This window comes from Epinephelus fuscoguttatus, linkage group LG17, assembly GCF_011397635.1.
Source record: "Epinephelus fuscoguttatus linkage group LG17, E.fuscoguttatus.final_Chr_v1".
Classification (NCBI taxonomy): domain Eukaryota; kingdom Metazoa; phylum Chordata; class Actinopteri; order Perciformes; family Serranidae; genus Epinephelus; species Epinephelus fuscoguttatus.
Genome location: NC_064768.1, coordinates 6,987,795 through 7,002,335, shown reverse-complemented (window position 1 = coordinate 7,002,335; position 14,541 = coordinate 6,987,795). Strand labels below are relative to the sequence as shown.

Here is a 14,541-nt window from a genome sequence, read left to right as displayed (position 1 = left end):
GATCTTGTTTTGACATGGAGAGGCAGCAGAGGATAAACACATTAGTACGTGTTTTGTGTTTTGTTGACAGAGCTGGCGTCGTCTCCAGAGTCCAGATATGATGCTTCACTTATCACCAACATCGTGCCCATGTACCCAGCCTTCAAGAGTGAGTCACTTCATTCACATTCAACAATCCAAGTTAATTTTAATGATCCAGAGTGGGAAATGAGGTAAACTGGGGTATTTCAGTGGCTAATACTGGAATCATTAAGTGAAGAAAAGTACAAGAAGTACCAAACAATGTGAATATCAGATAAAACAAAGGAGCAAGGTAATGACAAGAAAGGACAGACGATATGTCAGGTCCCATTGTGTATGTAAATGTAAAGCATGAGTCATTCAGTGTTGTGGAGGATCACCTCTGACCTCCAGAAAAGCAACATAACAACAAGATGAAAAACGTGAAATGTGCACGTTTTACTTTCTTTACACCTTAAAAAGTAGTGTCAGTATTTTTCATTAACGCGGACCCAATTTTTCCCTGTTTTGTATCTAAGTGGCTCAAAGGAACAACAATTTTTAAAACTGGTCCAGAGAGCTGCAGCCAGCAGCTGTGAAACGGGATGCAAGTTGGGGCATGTTTGCACCATTAATTTACATCCACTAAAAGTGCTTGTTATGCCTGGGATGGGGTCAGTTTGCAGAGAAAAAACTTTTTGTTAAATAGTAAAGTTCGGGGCGTCAGTGGCTTAGTGGTAGAGCAGGCGCCCCATGTACAAGGCCTAGGCCCCTTTGCTTGTGGGGCTGTTTTGAGTAAAACCAAAAGGATCTTACTCCTTAACAAAAAGGTTTATGTCTGTAGGGGTCCTTTCCATAATGTTGTCAGACAAATGACAAACGGAGCCTGTCAGTGACAAAAACAAACACCTTTAGTGGATGTATATTGACCATGCAAACATGCCCTGAGTTGTTGCATTGCAGTCTGTTAAGCCGCTGCCACCTGTAGCCCTCTCACTCAACTGGACCAATTTCAAAAACAGTTGTCTCTATTAGTCACTTAGACACAAAAACATGGGAAAAATAACAAAGTTACCCTTGAAATTGTAAAGATAATAAAATGTGCATGTTTCATGTGGTCCAGCTTTTTCATGTAGCTTTCCTAAAGGTCAGGGGTGATCCTTGACAACATTGATTACCCTTTTACTTGTTGTAATAACTGTTAAGTGACAGGATTGTCTTTTTGGAGGTCCAATACAGTAGAAACTCATCTTCCAAAACACAACTTTGGGACCAGAATCCAGAGTTTTCAAAGCCTGTTACTGATCAGCATGGCATTCTTACCTTCAGAGATTACAAGCAAGTGGACAAAACAATAGAAACATCCGGAAATGCAATAAAATCTACAGAAAAATAAGTCTGTGAGTGGATTTCAGCAAGAAGCTCGATGAAATTTTCATTGTAACAAAATCTTGGAGTGTGTCTGTAACAGCTACAAGCTACAAACTCAAAGTCTCATTTTCTGCAGGGTTTTTTTTCATGTATTTATAGTCATTCTTACCTGATTCAGCTGTCTGTGATTACCAGATTTATATGTCCCTTCTCTCTTCCTGTACATCGGTGCTGTCCAATTGTATCACGTAAGACAAAGAGACAGAAATGTGGTGATGTCAGGTCTGAGCAAGGACGGCCTGATACCCATTGTTTCTGCAGAAAGAGAGGACTTATCAGGACAGAACACACACTCTCTCTGAATCGCTGTCTCATGCAGATACACATAATTCATCATTGTTGTCAGCCCTGTGAACGGAGTGTGTGTCTGGGGAATTTATCGGTTCTCTTTATTGAGGCTGGGAAATGGATCGGCTTCATCAGGATTTAGAAGAAAACAGCAGGTTGACAGTTGAACACAGAGTATAATCTCAGAGAATACAGAATAAACTTAAGTTTCCAGATCAGATTGTAAAACGTGGCTGCCAGAGGTGACCAAACCCCCCTTTTTAAGGTACTAAAATAATTCTAACTGTTGTGTCATAAGCATTATAAACACATTTTTATCATCTAGTCCATTACAGGATGTTTAACTTCTTGATTAAAATTTGACGTGGTCATTTCCTCAGATAGTTTATTACGCCCTTCTCCTTTTCTTCCTGCAGCTGTTTTCTGGCTTCAAAGACAGAGCGTACTTATAAAGCAATTAGTGAAATTACTTAAAGAATTTCATTTAATGCATTGCTTGAATACTGATGTGCAGAAATTATGCAGAGCTTTCAAAGGCAAGTTATTCAGTTACATAAAAGGAAATGTTCTGTCTGGGGACTCCTTTGGAGAGGAAGCAGTTTTTTATATTTACCCCATGAGATTGTTTTTTTAATGAGCTACAAATTAGTATGTAAATATCAACCTGCAAATTAAAATATCAAAGCTTCAAAGATTTTTCTTTAAGGCACTGAGGTATGTTAAGTTGGAACAATTTTGGATAGTAAACTCTGCTTATCACTGCTGTGGTGTAAAAACCTAAAAACCCTGCATTGTAACATGTTTTCATTGTAGTTGAAGGATTTTTCTCTAAGGGCCATGTAGAAAAATAATTCAAATGGTCGGGAGCTGGGCCAGTTAGCTCGCGACCTTGCTCTTCTCCTCTCAAACGGACTTTCTTTGTCTTCCATTAGATATCAAAAACTCAAATACTCAGAGGTAAAAAAAATCACTGGAGACACGTAGAATCAGATGCAACTGAGTTTAATGTGCTCGCAGGCAACAAACACATCACAACCCAATGAGTCAAGCTCCGGAGCAAGACCGAAATTTCTTTGTTTGCGCTTGCTCTTTTATCGTAGAATTTCTGCTGAGTCATCTCTTTCCCACTTGGCTCTGATCGTAATGATATCCCACCTCTGCTGAGTCACTTTTTTCCCACCATAATGGTGTCATATTTCTGCTGAGTAATGTTTTTCCTAGATCTAAGACCGCCTCCTCTTACTAGGGTCATTCTCAGGACAAGCTGTAATTCCCCTAATTTTCCACTAGTGTTTTCTGAACCCATCCTCATGCTATTTTTAGAAATGATTCACAGTGAGTCCTAGATACTTCTCCACCACAATGCTTAAGTGCACAGTGAGTGTGTGTGTCATAAGAATACATGAAATATGTGTAATTTGTCAGTTGCACAGATTATATTGCTTCAACACATATCTTTTAAAGGTCAACTAAAAGGTACAGTATATGTCTTCAGTAAATCAGTACATTACACTACATTCCCCCCTTTGGGGCTACATAGTCCCATACAATAATCAACATGAATCAAAAAACATAACAGAGGAAAAAATATATATTCCCTCCTGTGGGACTTGAAAAGTCCCATACTACAGAACCATTATCAGTATACATCACACATAAACAGTCTCGGTAATAATTCCCATAATCTAATTGCTCTGAATGTTATTAATGTAGTGGTGTTTGGATACAAGAGTTATACTGGGTGCTCTTGCTGCCATTTTCCATTGCACGCATGATTAATTACAATAACCTTCTCATATACAGGTCGCAGTAAGCAAGGTACATAGTTATCTTTGCTGTTAATGCCGCCTAGTTACTATCCGTCGGGCTCATAGGTGGATGTGCCAGTCATCCTCAGGCGCCGGTAGGACGCCACCTGGTCCCTCAGCATCTCGATTTCCTGTTGCAGCTCGTGGTGGCTGACCAGTTGTCGCTGTAGGTCATCCCTAGCCTGGGCTCAAATGGGGCTGGTCCTCTGACATGGCTGGGCGCTCTTGGTAGGCCAACCCTGGATTCTGCTGCTTTGGATACAGGGATCTCCACATGCTGGCCATGCTCTGCACCAATCTGTGTGTTAGAAAGGACATTGTTTAGTTCAATTCACTTCCTCCTTTTCCTCCTAATTGCCCCGTAGGATAGATAACCTATATAATGTTAATCAGTTGATTGTTAGTATGGGTTTGGCAACAGCAAGGTTTTTCCTGAATCTATTGCCAATTATTTGGTTATTTCCTACCCTGAATCGGCTCTTCCTCTATACAACCTCGTATTCTCCTTCATTGGCTCATATAAGTTTATATTGTCAGTCATATTCTCACATACGTCCGTATTATCAATCGGGGTTTCATATAAATCGTTTCTTTTTTCTTTTGGGTGCATAGGATCTTATCCGTGGTTTATCTAGTTTCCACAATTCGCCTTTCTTGGGGAGCTTTTTCTGCTGTTGTATCAGCATAATAAATTGTCCCGTGGCCGTTCTCATGGCCCTTCTTATCAGGATCTGTACTAGGGGAGGGACGCCGAGTCCAAATATTACTCCTATATATATATATCCTTTTCTAACCAATCAAGAATTGATGAGGTTTTTAGTGTTCCAATTGGAATGTTGTACTTGTTGGTCTCTGTCTACATATGTAAACTTGAGTCAGGTCACCATCTTCACCTGTTTCTGAGCTGCTGCTTTCTTCTCCCTGCTCTGTTTCTGCCTCTGCTCTCTCTCCTCTCTCTGTTCTTTCTGCGCTTGGGCCCTCATCATCAGCCCTGCAGCTACCAGGTGGCGACTCATGAGCTCCATCGCCAGCCACTGAGGATGGGGTGTTTTCCTCTGAGGTGCTCTCTGTCGACACCCTCTGGGTTGTTAGCTCTGCAGCAGTGGTTAAGATGGAACCAAACGTCCTTACCTTCAACTTTCAAGGCAGTTGGTGTAGCTAATATGACCTTGTATGGACCTTTTCTGCGTGGCTGGTCCCACTTCCTTTCGAACACCTTGACGTACACCCACTCTCCAGGAAGTATGCATTGAAGGTCTTCTGGGATTTCGACCCTTCTGTCCTTGGTGGTGCCTTTCACCTGCTGGAAGATAGCCCTATGGATACGGGTTAAACTTCGTAAATAATCAAACGCTTCGCCCTGTAATTGTTCCAGGGACGGTCCCTCATGGGGACCTCTTAAGTAAGGTAGCGGCATGGGCCGGCCCGTAAGCATTTCATGCGGTGTTAGATGCGTGATTCTGCTAGCTTGTGAGTGCATTGATATTAGTGCAAGCGCTAAAGCATCCACACAGTTAAGTTTATTTCCACTATCTGCTACTATTTTTGCTATTTTGTTTTCAGAATCCCATTTGCTCTCTCTACCACCCCCTGTAACTGAGGGTGGTAGACTGTGCCAAATGTGTGTTTTAGTCCCAAAGCTCTCTGCTTCTTGTAGATCTCTGTTTTTGGAACGGGTTCCATTGTCGGTTCTGATTCTTTTGGGAAACTCATGCGTGGGAATGTATTGATTGATCAGAAATTTGATTACTGTCTTTGCATCCTCTTTCTCTCCATACTGTGAGCTCCTCTGGAGAGGCTTTCTGCTGTTCTGCTATTAACATATTTACATCACAGGGCGGCAGGAGGTCATGCACTGTTCTCTCTGTTTGTAGCATTACATACTGCTGACTGTATCCTGCCTTTCTTTTGGCTGCCACATCTGCTGCGTCATTCCTCTGGAGACAACTGTCCCTGCTTTGTCGTGACCCTTGCACTTAATCACTGCTACCTGTGCCGGCTTCAGAGCCTCCCGTAGTCTCCTCAAGTCCTTCCCATGCTTAATGGGGGTCTTTGCTGCTGTTAAAAAGCCAGATCTGATCCGCTGTGTCATTTCCACATGGATCGCTCCTATGACATAGGCAGAGTCTGTGTAGATGTTCACTCTTTCCCTTCAGCCCATTCTAATGCTATAATCATTGCTTGGAGTTCAGTCAATTGAGATGATTCTTTTCCTGTTACACTTTTGTGTAATCATTTCCTCAAACCCTGTCTCTGTCTGTCTTACCCTGCTGCTTTCAGTCCCTCCGTTGGATGTCTAAAACAACATCCATCTGTGAATACTGTTTTTTTTTTTTTTTAATACACATATTGCCTAAGTCTTTTTGCATGCACTGTAAAGGATATGTGAGGGGGGGCTTACTTCGTCCCCTCATACTACTACAATTGCTCTGAGGTCGGTTCAACAGCTGCAGCCACTCCCCCATTTCCCACCAATATGCAGGTGGATCCTATCTCCCACATTTTCCCTTCTATCTCATTACAAGATGCCTGTTGATATAGCTCGTTGCCAATCCTGTCATAATAAAGAGTTACATGGAGGATTGGGAGGAGGGTGTAGGGATTTAATGACTGAACCCAGGAACGCCAAGACTGATAGAGAGTGCCAATGCCAGGCGTCTCCGTGGTTTCTGGCTCGAGAAGGCCCCAGTAGATACCAGCTCAATGTCCTTCAGCCTTGGGGGAGGTATCCGCTGATAAAAACATTTGCGAGGAGGAATGCACAGTTGTTAACGAGCAGTTCACAGTGTAGCCATTTGGGAAGGTCACTATCAGCCCATCCGGGTGCAGAGTATGGAAGCTCCACACTTCAGCAGCACATCTCTCCCCAATAGATTCACAGGGCATGACAAAGAAGAAACATATCTGCGTGAAAATGTCTGTTCAGCCTGGAGTATGGTGGTAGTGAGTGGTTTGGTGAGCGGCAGATTTTGTGGTTGTCCCGAGAACCCAGTTAGTTCAACTGCTGAGGATGATATTTGGTGTTTAGACACAGGGAGATTCAAGGTGGCTCCACAACTAAAACACCCTCTACCGTCCTGACCCCCTCCTGGGCCGCCACGACCCCCACCCCTGCCTCCGAATCCTCCTGCACCTCCTCTCGAGCCACTCCAATGGGGAGGGCGAGGATCAACCCACTCTGGGGTCGGAAATAGATCTGGAGTGTGTATGGGGAAGGGCGGAAGCTGCCGAACCATCTGATTAGTTAATTTTTCTCTGCTTTTTTCCTTTTTTTTTTTTTTTTTTGCATCGTTGGTTTTACGTCGTGCATCTTCCAATTGGAGTTTTAACAGCTGAACCCGTGCTGACTCTGTACTGTCCCTCTCTGCCTTTTTCTGATGGCATTGTATATGACTTCATTAATCCTGTAAGCTTCACTGCTCTCTCCTCCTATTTCAGGTGTTCTGTGAGTTATGTATAACCTCACCTCTTGACCTATCACTGGTGAAATTTATGTGTTTGCCTTATTACTCTCCCTATTTGTGTTATCTCTAGTCCACAATATTGTACCAGTGAAGTCAGCCTAATTCGATCTCACAATGTTGCAGCAGGGAGCCTGTGTACTTGATTTATTTAACAGCTTAGTTTGATTCTCTCTATCTGCTCACCCCCTTCGCTGTCTATGTAGCTTCTTTCCAACCCGAAATGTGTTCATATTCCTCGTATTCTATCGGGCCCTCAGTTAAACAGTGTTCTTCTCCCCAGATCTCGTCTTCAATGATTTCTCCTCATTCATCTATTTTTAGATCCTCACTGTTTCTCCTCTCAGTGCTCACCTCCCTACTGCAACAGGTTGATTTATTAATTTAATTTCTTTTCTGCTGGCTCTATTCCACCCAGCTCTGAACAGTTTGATCTCAACCTGTCTTTATTTACTTATTTTATTTATTATAAACCTGTTCATATAAGCTATAATTACTTATTTTAAGCTGTACTTATCGCTTATTTTATTTATCTTCAAAACTAAATTAAAATAACAGATATGTCTTTTTTATTCTCCCTTTAACAGCCAACCAGTTTGTATGGAGTTCACCCGAGCAACTGGTTCAATCAGTGAAACATGTGGACTTTTCGTTGGTACCGTTAGCTTTCCAGTCCCCAGACAATTTGTTGACGCCGTCAGGTTGCCCTTGTCTGGTTTTGTTTCACTGAGACACTGTTAATAACTACCTCATATAACAACTTTAAAACAGATTTCACAACACAAACACAGATGTTAGATTATGACAAAACATTTAAACCCCAATTTGTCTATTTTCTTATAATGACCTTTAACCCAATGAAGATCAGACCCAAATGCCAAATTATAACAAAGCTCTGTTTTGTGTAAGCCTACTACCGTTGGCTGAGTTCCCAAGTCTGTGTTAGCTGCAGTCCTCACCTCCTCCCTTCGTACTCTCAGTCAAGTCAGCCTCCCAGTGATTTGTCAGTCTTTTTACAGCTGTATTTTTAACACCTTAACTGTATTTGCAACACTATACTGTTTTTACGCTCCTAACTTCTAGATATATTATAATGTATGTACAACAAGCTTACAGCTCACAGTCAGATTTTTACAATTTTTACACTTTTTGATCGATGTTAACTTTTTTGACTTATTTTTGGTCTTTTTTTCTCTTTTTCTCTCTGGTTGCAACGTCTTAAGCTCTGTCCGTTCAGTCCCGTTTTGTCTACGGTGACTCCCCCTCCTTCTTGGCTGGGAGGTCACTTTCCTCAAAACAGCGGTATCCACAGAAGCTTTTTCTTTTTAAAACCTTTTAACTCTTAAGAGTAAACCGCCTATCACAGTCCTGGTGTCTCCCCTAACACACCCACTCAGGGTATGCCAGGCAAGCCAACAGCGGTATCCGCGGGTTTACTACCAGCACTCCGCCACAAGAGCCTGCCGGGCTGGCATCAACACCCCGCCCCTACAGGCTAAAGGGAGTGTTGGCAAGTTTCGCAGCGGTAACCACGTATGTGCTTTGAGTACCTCTGACTCTTTTACCGGTTTCACTTCTTTATTCTCTCTGTTTTCTCAATACTTTAAATACTTTAACTATCTTATCTACTTTTGTTACTTATTTTCCTTTCATTCACACACACATTCACTCTTCCTTTTGCCTGCTTGGTTACTCTAGCTCACTCCCCCACGTTCCACACACACACACACACACACACACTCACTCACTGCCGCATTCACTCTCCATGTTTATCTCTCTAACTTCCACACACACACACACACTGTGTTGCACTAGATTCAGTTGTCTCCAGCAATATATCATCTATGTTCCAATGTTGTGTTATTAGTTAGTAATTTTTCATCACATTTTAGGTTCTTTAGGAGAGGAATTTGTCAAATACCTCCGACCCAGGCGGCCCTCAGCTGCACCTCAGACGCACCCGGTTTAGGCAGAAAAAGGCTCTGCTTACCTTATCTGGTGGCCACCTGTACGTCTGATGCGCAGCCAAGCGCCCCCCCGATCCCAGGATCCGACCTCCTCGTCCTCCTGGCTGGCTTCGCCAAATAATGTAGAAAAATAATTCAAATGGTCGGGAGCTGGGCCAGTTAGCGCGCGACCTCATTCCTTTCTTCTCAAACGGACTTTCTTTGTTTTCCATTAGATATCAAAAATTCAAATACTCAGAGGTAAAAAATCACTGGAGACACGTAGAATCAGATGCAACTGAGTTTAATGTGCTCGCAGGCAACAAACACATCACAACCCAATGAGTCAAGCTCCGGAGCAAGACCGAAATTTCTTTGTTTGCGCTTGCTCTTTTATCGTAGAATTTCTGCTGAGTCATCTCTTTCCCACTTGGCTCTGATCGTAACGATATCCCACCTCTGCTGAGTCACTTTTTTCCCACCATAATGGTGTCATATTTCTGCTGAGTAATGTTTTTCCTAGATCTAAGACCGCCTCCTCTTACTAGGGTCATTCTCAGGACAAGCTGTAATTCCCCTAATTTTCCACTAGTGTTTTCTGAACCCATCCTCATGCTATTTTTAGAAATGATTCACAGTGAGTCCTAGATACTTCTCCACCACAATGCTTAAGTGCACAGTGAGTGTGTGTGTCATAAGAATACATGAAATATGTGTAATTTGTCAGTTGCACAGATTATATTGCTTCAACACATATCTTTTAAAGGTCAACTAAAAGGTACAGTATATGTCTTCAGTAAATCAGTACATTACACTACAGCCAACAAAGTTTTATGGTGCGCGGCCTTCTGCAACTTTTCACAGGCACTTACATGATGTTCATAAATTAATGTATTCTACCTATAAGAATAAATATAATAAATGTATGAATGACTTTATTTTGAGCAAAATAAAAACAAAACAAACAAAACATCAACAGACATGCTCAAAAAGGAGTAGGAAGAAGTGTACACTAATATAAGCCTACCCCCTTCTCAGTATTCATGTTTAATTTAAAAAGGAAATTGCCAACAACTATCCCAAACTTATTTACAACCATTATTATGGATAGATAAACAACAGTCTTAGATATTAGATATGCAGACCTGTCTCAACCAAACCCAGATCAGCAGCACCCATCTTCATCTGCATACCTCACATAGCCCCCAGATACTGTGTCTGTGCATCTTGTTAAAGTGCTCTATAGTACCTTCCCTTTTAATCTTTCCCTTTAACTCCTCATCCACTTTAACTCCACTCTATTCCACAGATTCACCCCACACACTGCAATACACACTTGTCAAGGTTGTACGATCACAATGTTTTTGTTTTTTTTTTGTTTTTTATAATTTTCCTCTTGAATTATATCCCTCCCCTCTGTCACAAAACATTTGGAGTATTGCCTGGAAGTATTTTATTTGTTGCTTTGTACATTATTTGTACTGTTTTGAATTTAACCAAGTCCTTGAATTTCAATGCATGTGACTTTGAAAACAGTGTGCTCCCTATATCCACCGTTATGTACAATCCTGATGGCTTTTTTTGTAATATGTGTAATGTATATAAACTGCTTTTGTAGGTGTTATCCCAGACCTCCACACAGTGATTAAGATGTGGTAAAATGAGTGAGCAGTAGATGATATATAGTGAGTTGTGCTCCAGTATGTGTCTTGATTTTTCCATAGCTACAATGCTCAGTGCCAGCTTTGTTTGAATGTGACTTATTTGAGGTTTCTTACTGATTTTGTGATCCAGTATCACTTCCACAAATTTATTTTCACACACTTTTTCTATATAAACATTGCCTATCTTAATTTGCACCAGTGTGTTCATTTTTCAATTTCCAAATAACATCATTTTAGTCTAAGTCAGATTTAGGGACAGTTTGTTTTTGTCAAACCATCTTTTCAGTTTATTCATTTCTGTTGTGATCTCAGTCAGAAGCAGCTAGTAGTGGTATTGTCCGCATATAACACAAATTTAAATGTTATGAAACTGGACATGTATTCATTTTTTCCCCAAAAGATTGTTCTATTTTCCCAGTTTCAAAAAAAACCTTCAAAAACATTTACAACTGCATTAACATGCAGGTTTCCTGATCCAGTGATCCAGTAAATGGGGTTAATGAGTTTAGGAATGAACCTTCCACACATCAGAGACTGATGACACTGTCTGACTTATTCTTAATATTTATCAAAAGGTCAGTATTTGCTTTGTCTGGTGTTACCTTACCTGTCTGTCTTGTCTTTGTGTCTGCAGGGATGTGGAGTTACCTGCAGGGGACGCTGCTGAGGCGTTATGCAGAGGAAAACAATGGCATCAATGTTCTCACTGGACCCATTTTTGACTACAACTACGATGGCCTCCGAGACACCACAGAGATGATAAAAGAGTAAGACTGTCACTGACAACTGGCAGAACACACATACTAACAGTCCTTATAATATAATATATATACCAAATGAAAAACGTCACAAATACACTGTTTAGAAGCTACAACACAAAGTATGTTACTCTGTGATCTGATGAATTGAAGGTAAAGTGTAGCTTGAAGCTCATTTTTGATCTTGGAAAAAAATTGGTCAGGAAAAAATATTTATCAGAAAGTCTGCTTATGGAAGCTTTCAGATGGAGATGTGATACAAATATTATGAAATAAATCCTAATTAAAACCACTGGCCAAAGATAGCTACAGTTTCAGCTGGGCATCTACAGGACCTGTAACAACCTTTATTGTTATCAACAAAATCCAAGAAATTTTTATAATGTAGAAAGATAAAGTGGTTTGTTGTCTGGCTGGGCTCAGCCTTAAAGATAGGCCGAGGAGGTCAGACATCTAGAGGGAGCCACTGCAAGTTTTCATCAATGTGGTTCAGGCATCTGATCAGGTTGCCCCCTGGGCACCTCCTGTTAGAGGTTTTGCAGGCACATCCAACTAGATCCAGTACATGTTGGTGGGACTACATATCTCATCTGGCCTGGGAGCGCCTCAGGATCCCACAGGAGGAGTTGGAAAATGATGCTGGGGAGAGGGACGCTCAGCAGACCTTGCTAAGCCTACTGCCTGTGTGACCCAGCCCATGATAAGAAAAAGATAATGAATGGATGGAAAGTTATATGTTGTCTTAATTGTGAAAACAGAATATTTTGATATCTAGTAATAACAAGAAAAATACCATAATACCATGAAATATATCTTGTTTTAATGTAAAAAAAAAAAAAAAAAAAGTTTTATAAATTTGCTCTGTTTTTCTGAATTAATGAAAGAAAAGTTTTCATGGGACAAAATTTTTTTATTAACAGGATAATAATCTTATTCATTCACAAAAAACAGGTAGATAAGTGTTATTTTCTGAAGTGAATGCATTACACTTCTGTAACACACTGCTTTACCTTTTTAATATCAATTCCCACCCCAATTTGTTTATGATATAACACACAGCCTCTTTGTATTGTTTGAAGACAAAGTATTGTGATCTGTCCAGCCATCCATTTTGATGTGCACATCTGGGGCCAGGTTGCAGGACAGCAGGCCAAACAAAGCACCCCAGATGTCCCTCTCCCCAGCAATGCTTACCAGCTCCTCCTGGGGGACCCCAAGGCGTTCCCAGGCCAGATGAGATATGTAATCCCTCCAGTGTGTTCTGGGTCTGCCCTGGGGCCTGCTGCCAGTGGGACGTGCCCGGAACACCTCTAACAGGAGGCACAAGGAGGCATCCTGATCAGATGCCCGAACCACTTCAACTGACCCCTTTGACACGGAGGAGCAGTGGCTCTACTCCGAGCTGCCTTGAGCTTGGAAGCATTGTGATGCACTTCCTTTTTTCCTCTTATTGTTACTTTGTAAGGTAAAATGTTTTAGTGGGTTTAGTTATGTTGGATAATGGTCGCAGATTAGCAGCTGAGTTGAGCAAATTTTTATGATATGAAGTAATGTACATTTCTTTCTATAATCAATCAGACCACTCAACAAACAAACCTAAAATACCCAGCTGCTGTAATAAATAACTCTGACCCCGGTCCTTTGTCCAGGTTCGCAGCCGACACCCCGCCCGTCCCCACCCACTACTACACAGTGGTGACAAGCTGCCAGGAGCTGAACCAGACAGTGGAGGAGTGTGACGGGGCTCTCAGGGTCTTTTCGTTTCTTGTACCACACCGACCAGATACCAGTGAGGCTTGCAATGTGAGTTCAGTCTCCAGCTGCACGCCTGGCTCGCCAGGCTGCCCGCGAGGCTACATTTTACAATGCTAATTGAAAATGTTACCTGGGCTGCCGGGCTAATTTACTCACCTAACACAACCGTAACGCCTGACGTTCATGGGATTCACATGAACGTACATGAACGCGCAGCCGGACCAGCTTGTAAACAAGGGGCTGGAGATCAACACAGAGAGAGGGTGTGTGAGGTCATGCTATACTCCAGATGAAATTACACCTCTAGTTCTTCACATAGCAATTTTTTAATTCCTTCAATCTAGAAATGATGAATTTCGCTTATTGCTCCTTTAAACGTGCACTAGGATGTGTTTGAGATCATGACTATGATGTTCAAACGTCAGCTGTTTATCACCAGTTTTCAAACGCAACCTCCCTGTCATACATTCTCGTGTCAGCACGGTGGACGCAGAGCCTCCAAGCATTCCTATGAGACAGCACTGAGCAGGTTTTTTTCATGCAGCAAAGTGGTCATTGGATAAATGCAACAAAATCGTCACTTCCAGGGAGGCTCAGCTTCCCTGGGACGTAATGGAGCGGTAGGCGGGAAAGGACGCTTGGTGTATGAATGACGATTGGAGGAATTGTCTAAAAGGCTAAACCCCTTTGTGATTGACAGCGCCTCACATTTCAAGCTCAGTCCCTTGCGGATATTTGCTAGTGGAATCTTCTGACAGAAATGTCGAAGCATAAATTTAAAATGGTCGGTAGCTGGGCCAGAAAGCTCGCGACCTCGTTCCTTTCCTCTCGAATGGACTTTCGTTGTTTTCTATTAGATATCAAAAACCCAAAATACTCAGAGGTAAAAAATCACTGGAGACACGTAGAATCAGATGCAACTGAGTTTAATGTGCTTGCAGGCAACAAACACATCACAACTCAATGAGTCAAGCTCCGGAGCAAGAGGGAAATTTCCTTCCCACTTTGCTCTGATCGTAACGATGTCACATTTCTGCTGAGTTTCCACTTTTTTTCCTTTCATCCTAAACCCCGCCTCTTTACTTGTACTCGTAATGTTTTCCTGGACAATCTAAGACCGCCTCCTCTTACCAGGGTCATATCAGGACAAGCTGTAATTTCCCTAACTTTCCAACAGTGTTTCAGAGCCCATCCTCATGCTATTTTTAGAAATGATGCCTAGGTACTTCTCCACCACAATACTAAATGCTCAGTGAGTGTGTGTGTCATAAGAATACATAAAATAATAAACCAGTGTATGACTTCTCAGTGCACAGAGTACATTGCTTCAACACATATCTTTAAAGGTCAACTTAAAGGTACAGTATACACACTTCAGTAAACATTACACTACAAGTGCCCTCCGGAGTTCCTTATTTCCGTAAGCGATA

At 41.7% G+C, this 14,541-nt stretch overlaps 1 protein-coding gene across 1 annotated transcript in view; it reads left to right on the top strand.

The window, feature by feature from the left end:
• The window catches only part of LOC125904194 (ectonucleotide pyrophosphatase/phosphodiesterase family member 2-like), an 88,638-nt gene that overhangs the window by 31,403 nt on the left and 42,694 nt on the right, over nucleotides 1-14,541 (top strand). Inside the window, exons 22-24 of the mRNA XM_049601443.1 lie at nucleotides 71-148; nucleotides 11,233-11,365; nucleotides 13,006-13,159. Of these exons, the coding sequence (XP_049457400.1) occupies nucleotides 71-148; nucleotides 11,233-11,365; nucleotides 13,006-13,159 (365 nt within the window). The remainder of the gene's footprint in view (nucleotides 1-70; nucleotides 149-11,232; nucleotides 11,366-13,005; nucleotides 13,160-14,541) is intronic.